The sequence below is a fragment of the Rhinopithecus roxellana genome, chromosome 8 (assembly GCF_007565055.1).
Source record: "Rhinopithecus roxellana isolate Shanxi Qingling chromosome 8, ASM756505v1, whole genome shotgun sequence".
In the NCBI taxonomy this organism is placed as follows: Eukaryota; Metazoa; Chordata; class Mammalia; order Primates; family Cercopithecidae; genus Rhinopithecus; species Rhinopithecus roxellana.
Window position 1 is genome coordinate 3846146 of NC_044556.1, and position 19035 is coordinate 3865180.

General features: G+C 54.9%; 1 protein-coding gene across 2 annotated transcripts; it reads left to right on the plus strand.

The window, feature by feature from the left end:
* The first annotated feature begins 1119 nt into the window (after window positions 1-1119).
* Window positions 1120-15684, plus strand: HOOK2 (hook microtubule tethering protein 2). 2 transcript variants are annotated; one of them, XM_030935293.1, is made up of 22 exons: window positions 1120-1184; window positions 4241-4326; window positions 4397-4469; window positions 6089-6139; window positions 6219-6351; window positions 6452-6519; window positions 6883-6945; window positions 7670-7750; window positions 7829-7989; window positions 8076-8216; window positions 9053-9254; window positions 10636-10746; window positions 10856-10943; window positions 11294-11363; window positions 12503-12640; window positions 12729-12816; window positions 13019-13053; window positions 13660-13742; window positions 13824-13927; window positions 14912-15022; window positions 15091-15162; window positions 15260-15684. In XM_030935293.1, exons 3-22 carry the CDS (start codon window positions 4464-4466, stop codon window positions 15407-15409), a joined length of 1956 nt encoding a protein of 651 aa, XP_030791153.1. In that variant the 5' UTR covers window positions 1120-1184; window positions 4241-4326; window positions 4397-4463; the 3' UTR covers window positions 15410-15684. The 2 variants fall into 2 exon arrangements, with proteins under 2 accessions (XP_030791153.1, XP_010359946.1); XM_010361644.2 differs by lacking the exon at window positions 1120-1184 and adding an exon at window positions 3517-3731.
* Window positions 15685-19035: the final 3351 nt, after the last annotated feature.

Consider the following 19035-nt stretch of genomic DNA (forward strand, 5'->3'; position numbering starts at 1 on the left):
ACAGGGAGGGGGGACTAGCTAGGAGTTCCTGGCAGGATGTCAATATCTGGGCTGTAGGGGTCCTGCCAGAGTCCTCCATGATAATGATGCATGGAGTCCACCCAGTGGCTGTGGTCAGCCAGGGGAGTGCCAGAGGGGCACTGTTCTCCAGTTGTGGGACTGAGGGTCCCCTTCCCAGCCCTGATGAAGACTGGGTCCCTGCCCAGATGTGAAGGCTGGAGGGGGCAGGCTGGGGTCCAGCTGTGGCCACAGGGAGGGGTTGAGTCAGCCACTTCCCAGCAGTACAACCCAGGCTGGGCCCAGCTGTTCCTGGAAACCAGTAGGAGGGGGTGGGCTTCCCAATCCAGCTGGGGGCTGCTGGCCCAGATCTGCACACCAGGGTTCTGTGTCCCTACAAATGGCGGCCTTCAGACCATCCCCTAAAATGTTAGGGGCTCTCTTTACCTAAAACGGATTTGGATCCTTCTTCCAAAATGTGGAAGGTTTTCAGCCCCTCTTGCTGAACTAAAGGTGCCTGGATCTCCGCACAGCAGGGTCCCTGTGTTTCAAAACAGAGATTGCTGCTCTCTTCCCTGCTGACATAGAAGCTCACTGCTTTCCCCCAAATGTGGGACTCCCTGCCGCCCCAAAATGGAGGGTTGTGCTCCTCCCCCAAATTGAGCACACCCAGACTTTTCCTTAAGTCTGGGGACTCCTGGCTCCCGGAACATCTGGGACGCCCACAACATCACGCCAACATTAGGACAATTTAAGTCAATTTCCCTAAATATTTGGATTTCCAGATTTCTCCTGAACATCAAAATCCCTGCGACCCCAGCCCTAATGTGGTGATCTCAGCATGTCCAGTCACCCATGCTTGTAACAGCTGTGGTTCCTGGCTCACCTCCAAATGCTACCTGGGAACGGGGTGGCCCTGTTTCCCTGTATTGGCAGCACCCTCGCCTCTGGTGAATGCGAGGTGGGGGAGCCAACAGCAACTGTTCCCACGACCGCCGGAAGACAGCCCAGTCCGGAAGCCAGCGCTGCCGGCCCTTGTCCCCATCCCCCACTATTCTCTCCACCCGCTCCCAGGGGCTGGAGTCTGGAAAACCACGCGGGAGGAGGTTGTGGGGACGTGGACGAGCATCCGAGGCCCCCGGGTGCGTACGGCTGCGCATGAGTAGGCTGTAATCGGGTGTCTGGGGGTGAGTGACTGCGTTCGTGCGATGCGCGCGGGGAGCAGCTGTCACTTTGCCCACCCTGCTCCGGGGCAAGGTAGCTGGCGCCAGGATCTTCTGGGTGGATGGGAGCAGCGCCCCTCCCCTCCGATCTGGGCCCGCCCCCAATGCAGAGCCCGCCCCTCCCTCCGGGTACAGCTAATAACCTCTAATTAGTGCACATTACCCCTCCCGCCTACGGGGGAGGGGTTGCCCAGGGACCCTGGGGTCATAGGGCGCGAGCCTGGGCTTCACCCTTCCCCTCAAAACCGGGTCCACTCGGAACCTCTGTATTCTCGCCGGCAAAACGGATTTAAAACAGCACTTGCCATCTAGTAGTCTACGTATTTAAATCGCTTAGCGCAGGGACTGCATACAGTAAGCACTCCATACATGGTGACTGCAATTTTATTGTTAACTATAATTGCCATCACTTTCCATTTGAGCCCCCTCCACCGCCCCAGCGGGGGTCTCAAGGCGGGCACAGTCTTCCCCCTAGGCCTAGTTCTGCGGTCTCCGCGCCCCCTGGTGGGCGCGGGCGTCGCGGCAGCTTCAGCCAAATCCTGGGTTCTGAGGTGCGTGGGGATGCGGAGCGCGCATCTGGGGAGGGGAAGGCGTGGGGGGAATATCTTGGAAGACGGATCCAGGCTGGGCAAGGGTGCCTGTCCATCAGCCAGGATATGTGTCTAGCTGACCTTTCCTCGACCTAGGACCATACCCGTGTCCCCTTATCTACTCCTGGGGTCAATAATGCCGGGAGGATCCCTTCATTTATTTATTTAACGAGACAGAGTCTCCCCTCCTGACGTCCAGGCTGGAGGGCAGTGGCGCGACCACGGCTCACTGTAGCGTTGACCTCCCGGGCTCAAGCGATCCTCCTACCTCAGCCTCTGGAGTAGCTGGGAATAGGCGCATGCCACCACGCCCAGCTACATTTATTTTTTATTTTATTTTTGTAGAAACGGAGTCTTGCTGTGTTGCCAGGGCTATTCTCGAACTCCTGGATTCAAGCAGTCCTCCCTCCTCGACCTCTCAAAGTGCTGGGATTACAGATGTGAACCATCGCGCCAGGCCTTTTTTTTTTTTTTTTTTTTTTTTTTTTTTGAGACGAAGTCTCGCTGTGTAACCCAGGCTGGAGTGCAGTGGCGCGATCTCGGCTCACTGCAAGCTCTGCCCCCCGGGTTCAAGCTATTCTCCTGCCTCAGCCTCCCGAGTAGCTGGGACTACAGGTGTCACCATGCCCGGCTAATTTTTTGCATTTTTAGTAGAGACGGGGTTTCACCGTGTCTGCCAGGATGGTCTCGATCTCCTGACCTCGTGATCCGCCCTCCTCGGCCTCCCAAGGTGCTGGGATTACAGGCGTGAGCCACCGCGCCTGGTCCTATTTTAAAATTTTTATCTTTTTTTATTTTTATTTTTGAGACAGGGTCTTGCTCTGTCACCCAGACTGGAGTGCAGTGGCTCTATCACGGCTCACAGCAGTCTCGACCTCCTAGGCTCAAGCCATCCTCCCACCTCAACCTTTGTAGAGCTAGGACGACAGAAACACGCCAACATGCCTGGTTAATTTTTCTTTTTTGGGGGGGGGAAGGAGTCTTGCACTGTTGCCCCACTGGAGTGCAGTGGCACGAGCTTGGCTGACTGCAACATCCGCTTCCTGGGTTCAAGCGATTCTCCTGCCTCAGCCTCCGGAGTAGCTGAGATTACAGGCGTGCGCCACCACACCCAGATATTTTTAGTAGAGACGGGGGTTTCACCATGTTGGCCAGACTGGTCTAGAACTCCTGACCTTGTGATCCGCCCGCCTCTGCCTCCCAAAGTGCTGGGATTACGGGCGTGAACCACTGCTACCTGGCTAATTTTTAAATGTTTTGAAGAGAGACTGGTCTCGAACTTCTGGCCAAACTAATTATCCCTCCTAGGCCTCCCAAAGTACTGGGATTACAGTCGAGAGCCACGGCGTCCGGCGGGAAAACCCCTTTAGCATCCCCTCTCCGAGTCCGTAAAAAATGCCAGGACTCGCCCCTCCCCGCACAAAGGCTTCGATCATAAAGTGGTTAGACGCATTAATTTATTTAAGTTGCAGGGAAAATATGTGAATGCGCTTGCGTAACAGGGTGGAGCACCTCGTCTCAAAAGGATCTTGAGGACCTCCCACCCCAAAAAGGACCCGGGGGAGGAGGGAAGGTGGGACCACCCTCGGATGCGCAAGGCTGTGCCAGGCTGACCCCTAGCGGCAGGGTGGGCGCCCGAACGCTGCCCGGATCCAAGATGGCGGGGCTGGAGGCAAGAGCGGGCGTGGGGAGGAGATTACGTTACCGAGGTGGAGCCTGGGCTTGGGGGCGGGGCGGGGCCTGCGCCTAGGGGGCGGGGCGGGGCGGCGCTCTAGGCCGAGCGGGAGGTCGGGGCTGCGGGCGCTCGCTGGTGGCGGAGCCGGAGGCGGCTGCGGCCCCGGGGCTCCGTGGCTTGGATTGAATCCTATCAGGAGCCATGAGCGTGGACAAGGCCGAGCTATGCGGGTCTCTGCTCACCTGGGTAGGTCGTGGGGCGGGGCTAGGGGAAGGTGAGCGCCCACTCCTCTTGCCCGGGATCCCTGGTCCTGGTGCGGTCAGTCCCTTGGTGCTGGGGCGGGGAGGTGCAGGAGTCGTCGGCTTGCTGGACCGTTGGACTCTGGCCCGAGCACCCGCCCCCGTCACGTGGCAAGTCTGAGTGGAAAGGACAGGTGAGGCCCCGCCCCTCTGTGGCTGGTTCACGTGGGGCGAGGGCGCAGGTGAATTGGCCTGGTCACGTGGTGCCTGTGGGGCCCAGGTGACTCGTGATACCGTCGTGGCCTGGACGCGCAGGGTTTGTTGGGTAGAGGTGAAGTGAGGCCACGCCCCCTCTGGGCTCAGGTGAGCAGAAGCCACTCCCTCGCAGAGCTGCTGTGGCGGAGCAGCGCCCGCCCCACCATATGAGGTTCGCTGACTGGCAAAGTCTGCAAAAGGGGAGTGGTCCCGCTCTCCCAGGCCCTGACTCTCTCCATTGTCTTTTCCTTGACCCGTCAGTTACAGACGTTCCATGTTCCGTCTTCCTGTGCCAGCCCTCAGGACCTGAGCAGCGGCCTTGCCATAGCCTATGTGCTGAACCAGATGTGAGTGGAGCTGAGGGGGAGGATCCCAAAAGTGTCCCCCAGTCTTCTCATCCCACCTTCTCACCCCCAGAGACCCCTCCTGGTTCAACGAGGCATGGCTCCAGGGCATCTCAGAAGATCCAGGTCCCAACTGGAAGATGAAGGTGACAATTGGACTCCTGATTAGTGGACATACTGGTGAAGAGATGACCAGGGACGGACCAGCTAGGCACATGTCCTGGGTGATGGGCAGGAAGAGGGACAGATGTCTGGTGATCAACCATTTGTTCATCCATTCATCTATTGAGTACTCATCCTGTGCCAGGCCTGGGCATTCAGCAAGGAATAACACAGACAAAAACCTGCCCCACACAGCCATCATTCTAGTGACAAGCAACACATAAAACACAACCATAAAAATTAACTTCCAGGCTGGGTGCAGTGGCTCGTGCCTGTAATCCCAACATTTTGAGAGGCTAAAGTGGGTGGATCACTTGGGGCCAGGAGTTTGAGACCAGCCTGACCAGCATGGTGAAACCCCGTCTCTACTAAAAATACAAAAATTAGCTGGGTGTGGTGGTGCGCACCTGTTATCCCAGTTACTTGGGAGGCTGAGACATGAGAATCACTTGAACCTGGGAGGTGGAGGTTGCAGTGAGCCGAGATCGAGCCATTGCACTCCAGCCTGGGCAACAGAGCTAGACTCTGTCTCAAGAAGAAATAAAAAAGAAAGAAAGAAAAAGAAAGAAAAAACTTTTGATGCCAATAGTTCTCTGAAGACAAGAAAAAAGCAGGGCTTTGAGAAGGAGCAATGAGGGCACGGGTGGTGATTACATCAGGTGGTTTAATCTCCAAGTGGGATTTGGGGGAACGGTGTTCCAGGCAAAGCAAATAGCAGATGCAAAGGCCCTGAGTTGGGAATAAACTTAGTGTGATGGAGGAATAGCAAAGAGGGCAGAACAGAGCAAGAGGGCAAGATTTGTAGGAGATGAGGTCATCAGAGGCCTGGCAGGCCATGGTGAGGGTGTAAATTCTATTTTTAAGTGCTGTGGAAATTCAAGGCAGGGTTTTAGCAAAGCAAAGATGCAACCTGGCTTAGGCTTTATAAAGCTCCCCCTGGCTGCATGGAGAGAAATAAAATGTAGGCAGCAAAAGTGGAAGAGGAGAGGCAGCTGGTGCATTAATCCAGGTGAGAGGTGAGGATGGATGGGTAGGGCTAAAGGATGGTGGGGCAGGTGGTGAGAAGTGACTGGGTTCTGGAGACATATGAAGAAAGATGGTCAGGTAGGCCGGGCACTGTGGCCCATGCCTGTATTCCCAGCACTTTTGGAGGCTGAGATGGGAGGATTGCTTGAGCTCAGGAGCTTGAGACCAGCCTCGGCTACATAGCAAAACCTCGTCTCTACAAATAAAAAAAAGCAGTCAGGTGTGGCATATGCCTGTAGTCCCAGCTACTAGGGAGGCAGAGATAGGAGGATTGCTTGACCCCAGGAGGTCAAGGCTGCAGTGAGCCAAGATTACACTACTACACTCCAGCCTCGGTGACAGAGCGAGACCCTGTCTCAAAAAACTAAAGCAAAAAATAATAATAAAAACAAAACAAAGATGGTCAGGCAGACAAAAGGGGCAGACAGCCAGACAGGTCACCCCTAAAGGAAGGCACATGCAGATAGAATAGGATGAGATGAGCAGGAAAGGAGAAGTAAGGTGGAGAAAGGATGGGATGTACAGATTTAGAGTCGGGGACTTCTGAACTTGTCCACAGCTCATTGTTTCTCCCTAGGTCAGCAATCTGAAGACGGTCTTACGGAGCCTGGTAGAGTACTCCCAGGATGTGAGTAACTGTAAAGGGATTCAGGGGGTTGAGTTGGGAGAAGGTGGACCCATGAGCCCTGACACCCCCTTCTCCCCAGGTCCTGGCGCATCCTGTGTCAGAAGAGCACCTCCCAGATGTGAGCCTCATTGGAGAGTTCTCAGACCCAGCAGAGCTCGGCAAGCTGCTTCAGCTGGTGCTGGGCTGTGCCATCAGTTGCGAGAAAAAGCAGGGTATGGGGAGCTTAGGGGGTCCCCAGGGGCTGGCCTGAGGAAATCCTCCTTCCTCCCCACCTCACCCCTGGGTCTCAGCCTCCCCCACCTTGATCCCCAGAGCACATCCAGAGAATCATGACGTTGGAAGAATCGGTTCAGCATGTGGTGATGGAAGCCATCCAGGAGGTGGGTGGGGGTGCTCAGTGTGCAATTGAAAAATGTCAGCAGAGGGGACATCGCTAGGGCAGAGGCAACTGGGCACAGGCCCTGCCCTGGTAAGCTCTGGACTCTGCCTGGAACTCAGCTGGCCAGACATCTCTGTCTCATGTGTCTGCCAGCTCCTCCCAGCTCTAAGTCGCAATATAGCAGGCTCAAGGGATCTGGCTTCCCTCTGTGCTGGAGGCAGGAGGGCAGCCTCTGGGCTGGGGTTATTGGGCAGAACTGGCCTTGACGACGGGAAGATGGAGAGGTTCTCAGTTGGGATAGTAGATGCTTTGAAGGCTGCCCTCAGATATCCAGTTCATTACAATGCCCCTTCCTACTCCCCAGCTCATGACCAAAGACACTCCTGACTCCCTGTCACCAGAGACATATGGCAACTTTGATAGCCAGGTAAGAGATTTTGGGGGAAAGGTGTTCTAGGCACAGGGATCAGCAAATCCAAAGGCCCGGAGTTGGGAATAAGTTTGCTGTGATTAACCTTGGGACTGAACCTTGTTAAAGTTCCAGACCCCATTACAGATGCTTAGGGCTCCCTAAAGGGGAGGGGCTTGTCCTTAAGCCTGTAAGCCACGCCCATCTCCCAGGGTGCTAGTCACTTCCTGTGCCAGGTCTCCAGTGTTCTGGAGTCGCTCTTCCTTCAGTCTCCAACCCCAGCCCTGTTTTCTTTTTCTTTTCTTTTCTTTTCTTTTTTTTCTTTTTTTTTTTTTTTTTGAGATGGAGTCTCACTCTGTCACCCAGGCTGGAGTGCAGTGGCGCAATCTCGGCTCACTGCAACCCCCGCCTCCTGGGTTCAAGCGATTCTCCTGCCTCAGCCTCCCAAGCAGCCAGGACTACTGGTGTGCACCACCACACCCAGCTAATTTTTGTATTTTTAGTAGAGACGGGGTTCGCCACGTTGGCCAGGCTGGTCTGGAACTCCTGATCTCAGGTGACCCACTTGCCTCAGCCTACCAAAGTGCTGGGATTACAGGCGTGAGCCACCGCACCCAGCACCAGCCCTCTTTTCAATCCTGAGGGTTTCTTGTCCCCCTCCACTGGCCTCTAGAGATCTCAGCCTCCCTCCCCTTGTCCTTCTCCTGAATTCCTGAGTTCCTCTTCCCCCTCATCTCCGCAGTCCCGCAGGTACTATTTCCTAAGTGAGGAGGCTGAGGAGGGGGACGAGTTAAAGCAGCGCTGTCTGGACCTGGAGCGGCAGGTAGGGCCCGAGGTGGGGCAGGGACATTTGAATAGCCCCTCTCCAAGCCCCAGCTCATCTTCCTACCCTGCCCTGCAGCTGATGCTCCTGTCAGAGGAGAAGCAGAGCCTGGCACAAGAGAATGCAGCGCTGCGGGAGCGGGTGGGCCGGCCTGAAGGCGAGGGGACCCCAGGTCTCACTGCCAAGAAGCTGCTGCTGCTGCAATCCCAGCTGGAGCAGTTGCAGGAGGAGAACTTCAGGTGCGGTCATCTGAGGACTGGGCCAGGCAAGCCAGGGGATGGGGGGAGGGCAACCCCCTCATGTGCCCTTTCCCCACCACCCCCAGGTTGGAGAGTGGCAGAGAGGATGAGCGCCTGCGCTGTGCCGAGCTGGAGCGGGAGGTTGCGGAGCTGCAGCACCGGAACCAGGCGCTGACCAGCCTGGCCCAGGAGGCACAGGCCCTGAAGGATGAGATGGATGAACTGCGGTGAGTGGTGGGTTCCTGGTCCCCATCACGGGGCTGGGGGTAAACTTGTTGCCAGAGTTCCCCTCTGATGCCATAGCAACTCTGTAATTTCCATATGCCCAGTGAACCCCCAATATGGCCCCTGGACTCCGCGGTGCCACCCTGAGCCCTATAGAACGCCCAAGGCCACATTGCACTATCCTGAACTCCACCATATCCCCTGGACCCCACACTGCCTCCTCTTATCCCACAGTATGCTTCCAAGACCCCATAGGATCCCTTTGGCCCCACAAAACACAAGAACCTCCCCCACAATGGTCTGCAGATCCCACTGCACATTTTGGACTTCATAATGCTCCTGGATCCCATGGTACCTTCTAGGACTTTGCAACCCCTTTTGACTCTACTGTGCCTTCTGTAACCACAAAGGGCTCCACTGGGCCCCTATGGCACCTCTGTAATACAAAAGTACTAGTGCACCCCCCCATTGCACTTCTAAGGACCCCACAGTGCTCTTGTCCCATAGCTCCCCCAATGACCCCAAGGTGTCCTTGGCAGATGCTCAGACCTCTCTAGGCCCCCCATCACTCCCCCTATAACCCCACAACCCTCTGTGTCCCCACAGTTCCACCCCAGAGGATCCCTGATTATAACCCTGGGCTAACCACTGCTGTAATGACTCTCAACAGCACCAGGCCCGGGTTGACCCTTGACCCTCAACTTTCATGACCCCTTCACCTTGAACCCAAAAGCCTCAGGCTGAACAACACCCTCCTCTGCTCCAAGGGCCACTCCGCATCCCTGCTGAACCCTGATCAGAGCTCTCAGCCCTCCCCGCTCCCTCCCCACTCCCCTAGGCAGTCCTCCGAGCGTGCTGGGCAGCTGGAGGCCACGCTGACCAGTTGCCGGCGCCGCTTGGGAGAGCTGAGGGAGCTGCAGCGGCAGGTGCAGCAGCTGGAGGAAAGCAACGCCGGCCACGCCGAGCGCACGCGGCAGCTGGAGGATGAGCTGCGCCGAGCTGGCTCCCTGCGCGCCCAGCTGGAGGCACAGCGGAGGCAGGTGCGGCGGGGGCGGGGTTAGGGCCGGGGCCCCGCCCCTGACAGCCGGTCCCTTACTGTTGGCCCGCCCTCCCCTGAGTCCCTGCCTTACTTGCACGTAGGCCATGCCTTCCGGGCGTCTTCCCTCCACCCAGGCTGTTCCTCTGTCTGGGTTAGTAAGCCCAGCCCTTCCCTTAAGTACCGCTCCTCTAAATTCTTTGATGCCTGCCCCTTCACCATGCTGCTTGATTTACTTGGGGCTACCTACCCATGTAACAAAACTCGTGGTAAATTGAAAATATCCTAAAATGTGTTTAAAGGCCACTTGAGTCCAGGATTTTGAGGTTGTAGTGAGCTGTGGCTGCATCACTGCATTCTAGCCTGAGTGACAGGGCGAGATCCTGCCTCAAACAAAAGAAAAAGGCTGGGTGCGGTGACTCGCGCCTGTAATCCCAGTGCTTTGGGAGGCCAAGGCGGGTACCCCATAACTCCTTCTGTAACCCCACATCACTTGAGGCAGGAGTTTGAGACCATCCTGGCCAACATAGCGAAACCCTGTCTCTACTAAAAATACAAAAATTAGCCGGACATGGTGGCGCGCACCTGTAATCCCAGCTACTCAGGAAGCTGAGGCACGAGAATCGCTTGAATCTGGGAGGTGGAAGTTGCAGTAAGCCAAGATCGCCTCACTGCACTCCAGCCTGGTTGAGAAAGGGAGACTCTGTCTCAAAAGAAAAAAGAAAAAGAGGGGTGGGTGTGGTGACTCATGCCTATAATCCCAGCACTTTGGGAGGCTGAGATGGGAGATCGCTTGAGGCCAGCATTTCGAGAACAGTCTGGTCAACATAGTGAGATCCCATCTGTTTTTAAAAAATAATTTTTAAAAAATTTTTTAAAAAATAAGAAAGAAAATCCATTGATCATACCTTACCTATCGAACATCACAGCTTAGTCTAGCCTACCTTAATCATGCTCAGAAAGCTTTCCTTAGCCTAGTTTGGCAAAATCATCTACCATAAAGCCTATTTTATAATAAAGCATTGACTATATCATGCAATTTATTGAAGACTACTTCATTGAAATTGAAAAACAGAATGGTTATATGGGTTCTTACTATTAACATTCACAGTTGGCTGGGTGCAATGGCTCACACCTGTAATCCCAGTGCTTTGGGAGGCTGAAGTGGGAGGATCTCTTGAGGCCAGGAGTTTGAGACCAGCCAGGGCAACAGAGCGAGACCCTGTCTCTTAAAAAGCCAAGCAAAAAACCTACACAGCTGAAAGCACCATAGTAAAGTCAAAAAAATCATAAGTCAAACCATCCTGGATTGGGAACCATCAGTACTCAGCCCCTGCCTCTGCTTCCACCCCTGCAGTCCTTATTCTTCCCCTCTCTGTGTTCAGGTGCAGGAACTGCAGGGCCAGCGTCAGGAGGAGGCCATGAAGGCCGAGAAATGGCTATTTGAATGCCGCAACCTGGAGGAAAAGTATGAGTCGGTGACAAAGGAGAAGGAGGTGAGGCTGAGGTCCCACTGCCCAAGCCCCACCCTGCCAATTCTGGGGTAGCCCATTTCCCAGGGGGCCGAGCCTGACCCGTGTGGTATCTTGTACCCTGTCCCTGCAGCGGCTATTGGCGGAGCGGGACTCCTTGCGGGAGGCCAATGAGGAGCTGCGCTGCGCCCAGCTGCAGCCGCGGGGATTGACCCAGGCCGGTGAGATGAAGCCCCATCCTGGGGCCTTACCTGTCCTGGTGTACTGTTTGGGCAGAACAGGTTGTGTCCCAGTGCATGTCTAGGCTGGGGAGAGAGCTAGGCCAGGCTGGAGGTGACCAGAAAGATGTGACACGGTCATACTGAAGAGAGAGGCTCAGGGTCTCAGGGTGGAGCAAAGGCTAAAAAGCCAGGCCAACCCTCCTGGTTCTCTATCAAGCCGGGAATGGAGCTTGTGTCAAGCCAGGCTGTTGGCTGAACTTGAGCCCCAAAAGATGATCCTTGAGAAGAAGACCCTAGGGGCGGGGACAGGCAATGCGAAGAGACCTGAAGACTTTTCTTGCATTCTTCAGACCCCTCACTGGATCCCACCTCCCCACCCATGGATAACTTAGCCGCGGAGATCCTGCCTGCGGAGCTCAGGTATCCTGGGGTCACTCAAAACTCTGGCCCCACCCAGGCCTGCCAAGGCCGGCCGTCAGCCCCACCCCTGCCCTCCCACCTACTAGCACGGGTTGCTTGGTCTCAGATCCAGGTCATAGCCGGGCTCCTAGGCCCACTTACTGCTGATTTGGCTCCGTTCAACCCTACCAGATCACTTTGCCTCTCCAGGGTCTATCCTTAGTACACAAATTATGTCCAACACCTGGCTCCACTTCCCGCACAAAAATCCTATGCCCTAGCCCCGCTGACATTGATCCTTTCCCCCAGGGTCCACCCCTGTCAGTGTAGCCTTTGTGAGTTTCAGTACCCTGTGCCCTGCCGGCGTTAACTCTCCCAGGCCAGGCACAGTGGATCACACCTCTAAATCCCAGCACTTTGGAAGGCCGGAGCTGGAGGATCACTTGAGCCCAGGAGTTGGAGAGCAGCTTGGGCAACATAGTGGCCCTCTCTACAAAATAAAAATGATTTTAAAACCCCCAAAACGGCCGGGCGCAGTGGCTCACGCCTGTAATCCCAGCACTTTGGGAGGCCAAGGCGGGCGGATCACAAGGTCAGTAGATCGAGACTATCCTGGCTAACACGGTGAAACCTCGTCTCTACTAAAAATACAAAAAATTATAGCCGGGCATGCTGGCATGCGCCTGTAGTTCCAGCTACTCGGGAGGTTGAGGCAGGAAAATTGCCTGAACCCGGGAGGTGGAGGTTGCAGTGAGTCGAGATCGCGCCACTGTATTCCAGCCTGGGCGACAGAGCGAAACTCTATCTCAAACAAAAAAAACAAAACTAACCAAACAAAAAAAAAACCAAAAAACTCTCCCATCCTAATTCTTCCCATTTCTGCTTCCCGCTTTCCAGCAGCTGCATCCCAGCTGTTCAAATCCATTCTGCCTAGCTCCGACCCTGCCTAGCTCCACCCCCTACCCCAGCTTAGAGCTCCGTCCACTTTACCCCTGGGCCGGGAACCTGAACCCCTAGTAGGTCCTCAGTGCTCCAACCCCACGGTCTGGCTGAACTCTTCCCCAGGGCTCTGTCCCGCCCCTAGCTCCACCAGCCCTGAGCCCCAGCGAGCCTGCGGGGTGACTCGACCCTGGCCCTGCTTTCTCCTCCCGGGTCTGCAGGGAGACGCTACTGCGGCTTCAGCTGGAGAACAAGCGGCTGTGCCGGCAGGAGGCGGCCGACCGGGAGCGGCAGGAGGAGCTGCAGCGCCACCTGGAGGAGGCGAACCGCGCACGCCACGGGTTGGAGACGCAGCACCGGTGAGCGCCTGGGGACCTACCTGCGCAGAGCAGGGACAGAGGGGGCCGAAAGTGGGCGAAGGCACTAAGCGGCCCCCCACCCTTGCAGGCTGAACCAGCAGCAGCTATCCGAGCTGCGGGCCCAGGTGGAGGACCTTCAGAAAGCCCTGCAAGAGCAGGGGGGCAAGACTGAAGACGTGAGTGTCATCCACCACCTCCCTGCCTGGCCCTCCCTCATGCCCCGAAGTAACCCTCCTCTCTCTCCCATGCTGCCCGATGCCCCATACAGGCCATTGTAAGTACCATGGGCCCAGGGTGGCACCCCCTACCCTCACCCTGGGAAGGAGGAATTAGGTCCTCTCTGGACCCTCCACTCACCTTGCCTCTTCTCTCCCCCAGTCCGTCTTGCTGAAAAGAAAGCTGGAGGAACATTTGTAAGTCGCAGAAAGAGGGCACTCTTGGTGGGGGCATGGATTTGACATTAGTGGGGAGTTTCTTAGGCATGTGCCACCATGCCTGGCTAATTTTTTATATTTTTAGTAGAGATAGGGTTTTACCATGTTGGCCAGGCTGGTCTTGGACTCCTGACCCCAGATGATTCACCCGTTTTGGCCTCCCAAAGTACTGGGATTACAGGCATGAGCCATTGCCCCTGGCCTTCTTTCTTTTCTTTTACCTGTCTGCTATTGAAGAGATTTGTATTCTAGAAAGATCCCTGGCTCCTAGATGGAGTGGTTGAGAGTAGAAGAAGCTAGCAAGGGATGATGGTGGCTGGACCAACTTGGGAGCTTTGGGATGGGCGAAGTGGACAGCAGAGGGCTGTTTCACAGGATACCTGCTAAGGGTGCAAAGGGTTGTGACTGATGGCTGAGGAGATGGTGGGACCAGGGCACACAGCCCCCAGGCATGAGGGGCAGGCAGAGAGGGCTCTGTGGCCATGTAGGGGCATTTCTGGCTGGCGGGGAGGTCTGTGGCTACCACTGGGATGAAACAGAAGCCATCTCGGAGGTCAGCCCACTGCTGCTCATCCCTGCTCACAGGCAGAAGCTTCATGAGGCAGATCTGGAGTTGCAGAGGAAGCGGGAGTACATTGAGGAGCTGGAGCCACCCACTGACAGCAGCAGTAAGTGGGACCTGGTGACCAGGGGGTGGGGAGATCCCAGAGCCCAGCAGCGTGAAGCTGATGGGCCACCTCTTCCACCAGCAGCCGGACGGATCGAGGAGCTGCAGCATAACCTGCAGAAGAAGGACGCGGACTTGCGGGCCATGGAGGAGCGATACCGCCGCTACGTGGACAAGGCCCGCATGGTGAGGACACTGGGTGTTCCCACAAGTTGCCTGCCCTGGCTCCTGCCTTTTTGTGCCTCCTATTGAGCCAAACCTCCTGCTTGCACATCTGTGCCCCAATTCACACCTGTCATACCCCACCATGTGACAGACTTCTGCAATGATTCCCCACTGCTACTGATTGTCGCATTAAAGTACTGCACAGCCGGCCGGGCGCCGTGGCTCACGCCTGTTATTCCAACACTTTGGGAGGCCAAGGCAGGCAGAACACGAGGTCAGGAGTTCAAAATCAGCCTGGTCAACATGGTGAAACCCTGTCTCTACTAAAAATACAAAAATTAGCTGGGCATGGTGGTGGGCACCTGTAATCCCAGCTACTCAGGAGGCTGAGGCAGGAGAATCGTTTGAACCTGGGAGGTAGAGGTTGCAGTTAGCTAAGATTGTGCCATTGCACCCCAGCCTAGATGACAGGGCGAGAGTCCATCTGAAAAAAAAAAAAGTACTGCACAGCCAGGCGCAGTGGCTCACGCCTGTAATCCCAGCACTTTGGGAGGCTGAGGCAGCTGATTCCCTGAGGTCAGGAGTTCGAGATCAGCCTGACCAACATGGCGAAACCCCATCTCTACTAAAAATAGAAAAATTAGCTGGGAGTGGTAGCACACGCCTGTAATCCCAGCTATTTGGGAAGCTGAGGCAGGAGAATAACTTGAACCTGGGAGGCAAAAGTTGAAGTGAGCTGAGATTGTACCACTTCACTCCATCCTGGGCAATAGAGCCAGACTCCATCACAAAAATAAAAAGTACTGCATGCATGGGCACAATGGCTCATGCCTATAATCTTCAACACTTTGGGAGGCTAAGGCAGGAGAATTGCTTGATGCCAGGAGTTCAAGACCATCCTGGGCAACAGTCTATAATGAATGAATGAATGAATACACATACCCCAGTATGTCCCAGGGGGTTTCAAGGCCAAAGTCACCTGGCTGTGACTTCCTCAACCTGTAGGTCATGCAGACCGTGGAACCCAAGCAGCGGCCAGCTGCAGGGGCACCTCCAGAACTCCATTCCCTAAGGACACAGCTCCGAGAACGGGATGTCCGCATCCGGCACCTGGAGGTGGGTATACTCATGCCTTTACACTGCCTCCAGCGTATCTAGGCCTCTGACACTTGCCCTCTTGACAGATGGACTTTGAGAAAAGCCGAAGTCAGAGGGAGCAGGAAGAAAAGCTGCTCATCAGAGCCTGGTATAATATGGTAAGTGTGGGGTCTGGGCTCTAAGATCTCATGGGTAGAGTAGTGGTGGAGGGGGTCCTGTGAGCTCACCTGACCCCAACCACACCTCCTCCTGAAGGGCATGGCCTTGCAGCAGCGAGCTGGGGAAGAGCGGGCGCCTGCCCATGCCCAGTCATTCCTGGCACAGCAGCGGCTGGCAACCAATGCTCGCCGTGGACCCCTGGGACGCCTGGCATCTCTGAACCTTCGCCCCACTGACAAGCACTGACCTCAGGATCCAGCCAGCCTGGGCTCCACCCACCCTGGCTTCCTCCAACTCACATGGCACCCAGCATTGGGCTTCAGCCAGCTGCTCGAGAGCTTTGAGGCCATGATCTCTGCCCTTCCCTCTCCCAGATTGGTGGGGAGGGAGGGTGGGAGGTAGGTATAGGCCTGTTCTTTTTAGCAATGTGATTCTTATCGTTGATTCTCTCTCTGGAGTTCATGTGCTGCCTGGGGAGACTCTGATTTTATATTTGAGAAAAATAAAGACTTTCAATCTGCCCTGGCTATGCTCTGGGCACCAAGGTGAGGGAGAGAAAATGGGCCAGAGGTTTAGCCCATTGCTTTTAAGAAAAGCTTAGTGGCCAGGTATGGTGGCTGATGCCTGTAATCCCAGCACTTTGGGAGGTTTAGATGGGTGGATCACCTGAGGTCAAGAGTTCAAGACCAGCCTGGCCAACATGGCAAAACCCCTCCTCTACTAAAAATAGAAAAATTAGCAGGGCATGGTAGTACATGCCTGTAATCCCAGCTACTCGGGAGGCTGAGGTGGGAGGATTGCTTGAATCCGGGAAACAGAGATTGCAGTGAGCTGAGGTTAAGCCACTGCACTCCAGCCTGGGTAACAGAGCAAGACTCCATCTCAAGAAGAAAAAAAAAAAAAAAAAGAAAAGAAAGAAAAGCTTGGTTTGGGGGCTGGGCGCGGTGGCTCAAGCCTGTAATCCCAGCACTTTGGGAGGCCGAGACGGGCGGATCACGAGGTCAGGAGATCAAGACCATCCTGGCTAACACGGTGAAACCCCGTCTCTACTAAAAAATACAAAAAACTAGCCGGGCGAGGTGGTGGCGCCTGTAGTCCCAGCTACTCGGGAGGCTGAGGCAGGAGAATGGCGGGAACCCAGGGAGGTGGAGCTTGCAGTGAGCTGAGATCCGGCCACTGCACTCCAGCCTGGGTGACAAAGCAAGACTCCGTCTCAAAAAAAAGAAGAAAAGCTTGGTTTGCATTCTTACTAAGTGTGAGTGACGAATAGCACCATCCAGAGGTAGGTGAGGATCACCTTTGTGTGTCTGTGAATGTGTAGTGAGGATCACCTTTGTGTGTCTATGAATGTGTAGTGGTTTTGTTTTTTGGTTGTTGCTTTTTTTTTTCTTTTTTTTTTTCTTTTCTTTTTTTTTTTTTTTTTGAGACGGAGTCTTGCTCTGCCGCCCAGGCTGGAGTGCAGTGACCGGCTCTCAGCTCACTGCAAGCTCCGCCTCCCGGGTTCAAGCCATTCTCCTGTCTCAGCCTCCCGAGTAGCTGGGACTACAGGCGCCCGCCTCGTCGCCCGGCTAGTTTTTTGTATTTTTTAGTAGAGACGGGGTTTCACCATATTAGCCAGGATGGTCTCGATCTCCTGACCTCGTGATCCGCCCGTCTCGGCCTCCCAAAGTGCTGGGATTACAGGCTTGAGCCACCGCGCCCGGCCTTTTTTTTCTTTTTTTTGAGATGGAGTCTCACTCTGTCGCCCAGGCTGGAGTGCAGTGGCACGATCTTGGCTCACTGCAACCTCTGCCTCCCGGGTTCAAGCGATTTTCTTGCCTCAGCCTCCTGAGTAGCTGGAACCACTTGCACATGCCACCACACTGGGCTAATTTTTGTATTTTTAGTAGAGATGGGGTTTCACCATGTTGGCCAGAGTGTTCTTGAACTCCTGACCTCAGATGATCTGCCCATCTTAGCCTCCTAAACTGCTGGGGTCACAGGAGTCAGCCACCGTGCCCGGCCACTAAGCTTTTCTTAAAAGCAATGGGGTAAACCCCTGGCCTACTTTCTCTCCCTCACCTTGGTGCCCAGAGTTACCAGAGTGAGCCACCACTGTGGAAGGATCTCAGCTCGCTGCAGCCTGGGCAACAGAGTGAGACCCCATCTACAAAAAAAAAAAAAAAAAAAGAAAGAAAAAAGGCCCAGAAAGGAGGCCTCACCAAGGAAGTGACATTATTGAAGCAGAGACCTAAAGGAGGTGAGGGAGAGGCCATGAAGGTATCTGGGGAAGATCCAGGCAGAACAGTTCGCACAAAGACCCTGAGATGACACCTCGCTTGATGTGCTGGAGGGACAGTAAGGGGACCAGAGTGGCTGGAGTGGAGTGAATAAGAAAGCAGAAGGCTGGACGCGGTGGGTGGGTGGATCACGAGGTCAGGAGATCGAGACCATCCTGGCTAACACAATGAAACCCCGTCTCTAAAAAACACAAAAAATTAGTCGGGCGTGGTGGCGGGCACCTATAATCCCAGCTACTGGGGAGGCTGAGGCAGGAGAATGGCGGGAACCCAGGAGGTGGAGCTTGCAGTGCGGAGATTGCGCCACTGCACTCCAACCTTGGCGACAGAGCGAGACTCTGTCTCAAACAAAAAAAGAAAGCAGAAGGCAGGGAGCGATGGCTCCCACCCAACACTTTGGGAGGCCGAGGCAGGCGGATCACGAGGTCAGGAGATCGAGACCATCCTGGCTAACACGGTGAAACCCTGTCACTACTAAAAATACAAAAAAATGCGGCCGGGCGCGGTGGCTCACGCCTGTAATCCCAGCACTTTGGGAAGCTGAGACGGGAGGATCACCTGAGGTCAGAAGTTTGAGACCAGCCTTACCAACATGGAGAAACCCCGTCTCTACTAAAAAAAAAAAACATAGAAAATTAGCCGGATGTGGTGGCACACGCCTGTAATCCCAGCTACTCAGGAGGCTGAGGCATGAGAATTGCTTGAACCCGGCAGGCGGATGTTGTGAGCAGAGATCACGCCATTGCACTTCCAGCCTGGGCAACAAGAGCAAAACTAGGTGTCAAAATAATAATAATAATAAATAAAAATAAAAATACAAAAAAGCCGGGCATGGTGGCGGATGCCTGTAGTCCCAGTCACTCGGGAGGCTGAGGCAGGAGAATGGCGTGAACCCGGGAGGCGGAGCTTGCTTGCCACGGTGAGCCAAGATGGCGCCACTGGCACTCCAGCCTGGGAGACAAAGCAAGACTCCGTCTCAAAAAAATATAAAAGTAAAAATGAAAGAAAGCAGATGAGGGTGGGGAGATTATTCAGGGACTTGTGGGCTGCAGAGAGTACTTTAACTTTTATTCTAAGTGAGGTGGGAGTCATGGAAGAGTCTAAGCAAAGGAGGGGTGTGACCTGGCCCTGGTGTTCATAGGCGCCCTCTGGTGGCCACTCTGGGAGAAACAGGCTTAGGAGGCCAGGGCCAGAGCTAGAAGACCAGGTTGGTAGTCCGGGTGGGTGGGTGATAGTGAGGCTCTGGCCAGGCTGGGGGCCCTGGAGGAGTGAGAAATGGTTAGATTCTAGATACGATTTACAGGCAAAGCTGGCAGGGCATGGTGACTCACGCCTGTGATCCCAGCACTTTGGCTGGCCAACATGGTGAAACCCTGTCTCTAAAAATACAAAAATTAGCTGGGTGTACTGGTCGCCTATAATCCAAGCTACTTGGGAGGCTGAGGCAGGAGAATCACTTGAACCTGGGAGGTGAAGGTTTCAGTGAGCAAAAATCGTGCCATTGCAATACAGCCTGGTGATAAGAGCGAAATTACATCTCAAAAATAAAAAATAAAAATAAAAATCAAGGCAAAGCTGGTAAGATTTGCTGCT

Excerpts from the sequence above, each read along its gene's own strand:
- HOOK2 (XM_010361644.2), top strand. The coding sequence starts at position 3,687 with ATGAGCGTGGACAAGGCCGAGCTATGCGGGTCTCTGCTCACCTGG. Across the intron at positions 4,470-6,088 it reads GTCCCAACTGGAAGATGAAG|GTCAGCAATCTGAAGACGGT; the intron begins GTGACAATTGGA and ends GTTTCTCCCTAG. Across the intron at positions 7,751-7,828 it reads GTCTGGACCTGGAGCGGCAG|CTGATGCTCCTGTCAGAGGA; the intron begins GTAGGGCCCGAG and ends CCTGCCCTGCAG.